General features: G+C 34.6%; 1 protein-coding gene across 1 annotated transcript in view; it reads left to right on the forward strand.

Annotated features, from left to right (window-relative positions):
• Positions 1-7,588, forward strand: part of RAB32 (RAB32, member RAS oncogene family) — a 30,564-nt gene extending 22,976 nt beyond the window's left edge. The window contains exons 2-3 of the mRNA XM_063097705.1: positions 1,650-1,927; positions 6,013-7,588. Of these exons, the coding sequence (XP_062953775.1) occupies positions 1,650-1,927; positions 6,013-6,162 (428 nt within the window). The 3' untranslated portion in view covers positions 6,163-7,588. The remainder of the gene's footprint in view (positions 1-1,649; positions 1,928-6,012) is intronic.
• Positions 7,589-7,929: the final 341 nt, after the last annotated feature.

Raw genomic sequence — 7,929 nt, forward strand, 5'->3', positions numbered from 1 at the left:
CATTTAAAGAATTTGTAAAAAATAGGTGTGCTCGGTAATTTCTGCCCTGTGGTTGAAATTGGGATCTGAACCATTTTCATATGTTTCTATAATCTTTCTGCAGATTAGTGATATTGCCTTTGAACCATTGGTATATCCTCTGTGAGCATGTCCTATGTGATTATTAAATGTATGTTTATGGAAAATGATGTAATGCTAACTTTTTATAAATGTCAGCATCATGATCAAATGAACTATATAGTTGACTGTTCAGATTTATTTTATCAATAAAATATGAACATGATAGTGGGATTTCCTATATGATCATCTGCTATAATAAAATGCAGGGCCATTTCAGGTAAACACATATAGGGAGTTATCACAAAGAAAACAAACTTTAAGTTTATCCATTTAAGCGTGACAGTTGTATTCTTATTCCATTATTCCAGAAACCAATTTATAAATTTGTATGATGGCATTGTAGAGTTTGGAGAAGAAAGTAGTTTGTATTTTTCAGTAGTTTTGCATTTGCACAAATAAAATATAGATGAAATGTACCAGTAAATTGTAGATAAAGCTTGTTTTTCATTGTGTGTTTTAATAGGAAAGTGACCTATCATACTGTCTTTATTATAGATCAAAAGGTTATAAATTTTAGATTTGCTTTCATTGGCAGTCGATTTCTCCCTCGTACTCTAGCTAGTACAATAATATGACAGCCTGAAGGTATGAGCTTTAGAAGTCAAGGCAACTATAATATAGTTCAGAGTAACTAGTATCCTGTTTCCACAGGTGTGTGGTAGACAGAAGACCTGGAATATACTCCTATCTTCTTTAATCTGTCCGACTGTAATCCTGGCCAACCATCTTTTTGCCTGCTTTTTCATCTATCGGATGAAGATAAGGGTCCTTCCTATGTCATAGATTAGTGTGATAGCAGATAGTCAAAGAATGCATTGCAAAGTCATATATAATATGTGAAACAGTTGATTTTTTTCAAAGTGTTTAAATTAATTATTTAAAAAGCACAGTGAAATTTGAAAAACTGTGCAACTGATCCTTCTTGTCATAACACAAGCAGTTGTACCACTTGCTATTCTGAAATAATACCTTTTATGCGTCTGCTTCTTAGAGGACACCAATGTTGCATATTGAGTCAGAAGCGGGTAGAGTCTGCACATATGAAGGCGAGATGCGTTGAGAACATGAGCTGCTTCCTCCCATGTCCAGTCCTAATCTTTTGAACTGGCATTTTACCCTGTGCACTTATCTTCTTCCTGCAGGCTTCATTTTCTTCTATTCTTGACTCTATTCCTACACTCCCAGCTTTCTTTTTTTCTCATTTGGTGCCTCTCTTAGACCCAGGGCAGAGGAGGAGGAAATGATGGATTTGTAGCTTGACCTACTGTTGTACTGATGTTTATGGAGAATGTGTTGTACATGCACGGACCATAAAAGTAGTTAATTACACACTCAAACCAAATTTCAGCCACTTTTGTTTTACAGATCATGGTTCTGTGTGGATATCCTTAATCCCACCAGTCCATTTTGGTATGGAATGAGAGATATTTGTTTATAGTATTATTCTTATGGTCATTGGGATTGGTTATACCTACATATAAACTCCATCTGACTTACAAGTTTTAATTTCTTATTGTATTTTTTTCCAGGGCAGGAGCGGTTTGGCAACATGACCCGAGTGTACTACAAGGAAGCTGTTGGTGCTTTTGTGGTCTTTGATGTATCAAGAGGTTCCACATTTGAGGCAGTCTTAAAATGGAAAAGTGATCTGGATAGTAAAGTTAATCTTCCAAATGGCAGCCCTATTCCTGCTGTCCTTTTAGCGAACAAATGTGACCAGAAAAAGGACAGTGCCCAGAATCTTCCCCAAATGGACCAATTCTGCAAAGAACATGGCTTCACTGGATGGTTTGAAACCTCTGCAAAGGTGAGATCAGCTTTACTTATCAATCAGCTCTGCTGTTTAGCTTGTAAATCTGAGCTGTAACTATAAAGCATTAGGATGGATTTGTGTGAGTGGTTTTTGGAAGCATAGAAAAAGCAAAGCATAGCATGGATGTGTTATAGCTTCTTTTAGTCTGCAGCAGGACTGCTTTCAAAATTGGCTAATGGGAAGTGACTAGAAGGGCAGATTTTACAGAAAAATAAAAATGATTATTATTTAGAGAAAATAGCAAATGATAATTTTCTGTGAGTTTGAGTTTTTAACTGAGGTACTTCTCATGCTACTGCAGTAGATGGAGGATAAGGTGTTTTGCCAAGCACAAGCATTTATTATGTTTACAATAGTCTTAATTAAATATAGGGAGATGCCCCGGTGAAGATGTATGTCACATGTAGGACTAAGGAATGCATCGAAAAGGTCAGAGAGAAGATTTAGTCAGATGATATTTGAGGAGATTTAGATTAACTATGTCTGAATGAATTTGAATAAGAGGAAACTGTGAACATTCGTGGCGTGCTCCATGAACATTAGCTTTCGATTGTGGGAAGCTGAATATAAAGTTTTTGGAAGAAAAAAGAAAAACCACTAAGGTGGCTTTTGAAAATCTTAACAGTCTAGGTATACAAGAAATGAAAGGTGGAAATCATAAATACAAAATACTGTAGAGATTATGTTCATTGGAAGTTTCACATAAGCGGTTAAATACAAATAAACTCTATACTCTAAACTTGGTGTAACCTTGACACAGTTCCAGCTCTCGGTATGTGTTCTGTGGAATATATATATATATATATATATATATATATATATATATATATATATATATATATATATATATAAAATCTTATATTTATATATATAAAATCTTATTTTATATATATTTTTATATTCATATATATATATATATATATGTATATTGTTACTCCAAGACCCTTATCTCATTCTGAAGACCACCACCAGGTAATTTTAGCTTTACTAGAAACTTACCCTCAAATTGAAAAATTATTTGATGTTAGTGATGATCAGAATGAGGAAAGCAAAGCAGTAAGAAACTGTATAAAGAGCAACTCCAAAAATACTGAGTGATGATGGAGTCATTGGAACCAGAGTGTCTACTGGAGCCAGAGTGCATACTCCTAAGCTAGAGGCTATTTGTCTAAGTACATACATTAAAGCATCTTAAAATTTACTTTCATAAATAAAAAGTAGTGGTAGAAGACAGATGAAGTCTCCAGGTGCTGCGTGAGCACTTAGCCTGACACTGAGGAAGCCTGACATGAAGTAGGGCATTGCAGAAGGAAAGGCTTCTTTTAGGGAAGGACATGCCCTCTGTCTGTTCATATGTCTGTTGGGTGGTTTGCTTTCCTTCCTCGCTTTGATGGAAAAATAATAGCAGCATATGTAAATGTTTATGTGAGCATGAGATTTGGTGGAAGAATTTAATGTAGTGTAGATAACATTCTGTTTTACGTTTCATTTGAATTATTTTTGCAGGTAACAAATCCAAATTTGTGTCCAGAATCTAGACAAAAGATTCATAAATGATGATGACATATGACCTGTAGCTTGAAACTGTAGAAATCATCAGCTTTGTTATATTTATAAGTAGCATTACAGGTAGAGATTAGAGGGAAGCATTGGTTAAAAGTAAAAATTGGTTAAAGTATGTCCTGTGCTTCCCCACAAATATATTACAAAAGCCTTCTGCAGAATTTCCTTAGTAGTAAATCAGAAGTGTTCAAAGAGAATAATAGTAATACAAAATTTATGTTAAAAATTTGAGTCAAGGAGTAAAATACTGCCTAAGCATCATTGATAGCTGTACTTCTGAGCTGTCCAACAGCTAACTTCAAATCTGATTTTTTCTTGAATTCCAGTGGTCATAATTTTAGAAGGAATATAGCCAATAGACAATTGTAAATTCATGAAGTTTATGGCAAATTATAGATTTCTAATCTGAAACTTTTTGACTATGTACACTAACTAACATATGGGGACTTTTGTTCTTAATGAATTGCTTCTAAATGCAGTTAGAGCATTTTTATAATTGTTTGGTATAATGGGGATGGTGGGGACATTAAAAGATCAATACTTGAATTATAGTTAATATTTATCTTGGGAGCATGGGCATGAAACCTTGTGCTGATGCTGTGATGGATACCTGCATAAATAGCACAACCCTTCTAGGTTTCTCACTGTCTCAGAATGGTATTTACAAGTAAGAGAGAAGACTGCAATGAACCTAGTGGTGTTGAATTGGACTGGAGATATCAGCATGAACTTAAGGATTTATATATATGTATAACATATACATTTGTGTGAGTGCACAAACACGCACATACACGTGTGTATGTATAAGCAGAAAGATAAACAAAGAAGTAGATATAGATGTGTATATGTAAACATCCATATGTTTACTAGCTCTGTCTGCTGAGAGGGCTTAGAAGCAATGATACCTTGGAACTAGTGAATTTACCTAGTCCTCAGAATTTGGTTCTTAAATACCATTCTCCAGTTAAAGGAGCCTGGGATCCCTAGAGAAAGGACCTATTCCAGGGCGGATGGGACAAGGAAAGTAAAGATGTGCCTGAGACATTTTGTGCTGCCAGAAGCTAAGGAAGCACTCACAAAATGATGGAGATGTGTCCCAAAGACACAGAAGCTTACAAACATCTAAGACAATTTCATCAACAAAGTAAATAACTATTGGAATGGGTTTAACTTGCAGAATAAAATAATAATCCACAATATGAATAAATCAATGGGGGAGAAGTGAAATCTCTTTCTAATGGTAGAATTTCAATTAAGAAGTGTAGAATGAATGATGGAAAAAGGAAGTCACTATTAAACACCATAGTAATAATACTTTTAGAGAATTCATTGATGCTAAAATTAGTGGGGAAAACTGTGGAGACAAATACAATAGTTATATATTTGTACTTAGTAACTACAAAGGGAAACGTAGTAACTTTTTTGCAGAGAAGCCTGGCAGAGAGGACTTTAAGCAAGTGCCTCCTCATACACTGAGAAGGACACATCACTCATGTTTTGTTCCTGCCAAAATGCATAACCTGAATTTAATGATAAGTAAGCATCAAACAGATTCAGATTAAGGGATATACTCTGGCCAGTATTCCCCAAGAGTGTCAAGGTCATGAAAGGCAAGGAGACTGAGGAACTGTTACAGATTAAAGGAGACCAGGGAGACATGGCAACAAAATACAGCTTGAGATCCTGGATCAAACTAGAGCATTAAGATTACTGGTGAAATCTGAATAAGGTTGATAGATTAACATTGACACAGTACCGTTATCTAATTTTCTGATGTTGATAGCTGTACTCTGGTTATCTAAGATAGTAGCGTGATAAGGAAGATGGTACCAGGGTATACATGAAATTTTACTATTTTTGCAAAATTTTTGTAAGTCCGAAATTACTCAAAGATGAAAAAAAATTATAAAGGGTAAGTACAATTTTTGCTATGTGTTCCTTATTGTTTATTCAGTGACAACTTATTTATCAGTCATACAAATGCTATGATAGCCAGTCAGTCCTTAGGAGGCCCTGAATGTATATCACACTCACAACATTGTTTCAGGCTAATTTATGAATGACAACTAAAAGTGATAATTTGTATTCTTAGATGGTGGTGCGACATGATGCATTTACCATACTTTAGTGTGGTTGGAACCCTTTAAAATATTTTTCACAACGTATCCTGGATATTTGAATTAAATATTAAAGGGCAGGACTTTTTCAATCTGAATGTGTTCATCTATTTGAGTGGTATCCCAGAGGAGGAGGCTGGTTCATTATTGACATTGAGATAGTTCATTGAACCTCATTGGCAAGATTTTAAACTAGGAACATCAAAAGGATGTACCTGGTAAAAAGAAAAGGGTTATTTTCATAGCCACATTAGTCAATAGCGTTGACCCTTAGTAGGCAATTTAGTATTAGAGAAGACAGTAGCTGGTGTACTTTCCTAGTTCCCATTAATATTCTTAATACTTTCTTTCAAGAATTAGTCCTAAAAATTGATCCTATTCTTTATTTTTGCATTGCAGGATAACATAAACATAGATGAAGCCGCCCGATTCCTAGTAGAGAATATTCTTGCGTGCCACCAAAGTTTTGCTAATGAAGAAAAAGATGTTGATACGATTAAACTGGATCAGGAGGCCGCAAAAGCAGAGAGTAAATCCCAGTGTTGCTGAAATTGCTTCTGCATCTCATGTACCTGCCTCAGTTCTGAGCACGTTCCTGAGACTGGGATACTGATGGTATGCCGTGCTGTCAATCTTCCCACGGGCAGCACTTCAAAATGGCAGCACCACTGGGCACCTATGCTTTTTTAGAAAATGGAATGTTTGGAGAAGTTTCCCTGCTAGTGGTCTGCACCTTCACAGATGACAATTAGGCTTTTGTTGTTATTGTCATCATATTAAGGATAATGTTTACATCCTTTTAAACACTTTTACTATGACAATTTCTCAGGATTCGGTAAGACTTCCAATTTATGTGCAGTCCTAAGGTCATTCTGAGCCTGCATTTTGTCTCCATATTCCGGCTTCACTTTTGAGTGAGGTTTTCAGATTCTGTTAGCCACAAAGGTTTGAAGTCTTTGTTTAGCAATTTTCTATTCAAAATTTTGGTACATCATGTAAAATTGTTATCCTTACATATAATTTCACCACTCATAGTTGGTGTGGCATGTGGTCACTCCTCTTAAACACATTAAGATGCCCTCCTTCATTATTCAAAAAGTACTCACACCACACCTGTAGCATGATTTCTCCTTCTGGATCAGGTTGCTACAACTTGGAAACAATATAAATGAATGTTTCTTCTTCTCTCTCCCTAGTCCTATCTCTACTCTTCCTACTGTGGGTTTATGTTCATAACTGAGGGCCTGATTCATATCACTATTGTAATTCTCTCTGCTGGAGTTAGTCTTCTCAAATATGGAATGGTAATGGTCGAGAGAGAATTTATTTTAAAGCGTATATAATTAAATTTGAGCTTCTAGAATATGAATTGTGAAAGAAACTAGGTCATGTATGGTTTTATATAAGATTTGGGACATTAAAGTATAATACCTTAGAAACTTAAGGCAGACTCACGATGTATTACCATTTAACCCAGTGAAGGAAAAGAAAAAATATTTTGACTGAAGACATTTTTTGAATTAATGGAATTCAATAAAAATAGTATGGGATACACTTTTCTGCCTTAGAAAACTTTGTGTCTGTTCATTTTTACCCTTTATTTTTAAGGATTAGATATTGCTCTGCAGGTTCCAATTTATTTGTATCAAAGATATTTTGAGTTTTGTGACACAATCCAAAGCTAACACAAAATGAGATATTGACCAAATTTGTCTTATACATTTAGTGAACTGGAATGGAAAAGATCCATGCATTTATTGAGAGCAAGGGGGGAAAAAGAGCTAGTGTAGAATTGCCTTTATGCTGACTGGCGTATTCTAGGAATAAATGTAGTTGTCATGAACCATGAAATGGACCTTTCTCTTCTCATAAATAACAAATATGTTTATAGGTTATATATTTAAGTAAAAATAACCACTTTGTCCTCTTTGGACATGTATCTATGTAGAACCAGATTTTCTGAGGTAAAATAATAGAAAACCCTGATTTAAGTAATAATTATCATTTAATTAATATAACCTCTTAATTTTTTAAAAAATATAGAATGAAATCTTGTTTTCTAAGAAATATTTGTTATACTCTAAAATTTTTTCTACTCTAGATACAAAGTACAACTTTTTAACCTTTATTATTTCTAGGTCCACTAGTGTAAGTGGTTCGAGATGTTGGTGCCAAATCCCAAATGGTAGAAATAAAAAGCTTATTCTAAGTAGGCACCAAAAGAGACTGAAGTCTCCTTTGAATTTTTTTTTTTAATATGTTGATTTTCCTTTTTACAAGAAATCCATCATTTTTATGTTGATTTAGGAATGGATT

This window comes from Cynocephalus volans, chromosome 5 (assembly GCF_027409185.1).
Source record: "Cynocephalus volans isolate mCynVol1 chromosome 5, mCynVol1.pri, whole genome shotgun sequence".
NCBI classification, from domain to species: domain Eukaryota; kingdom Metazoa; phylum Chordata; class Mammalia; order Dermoptera; family Cynocephalidae; genus Cynocephalus; species Cynocephalus volans.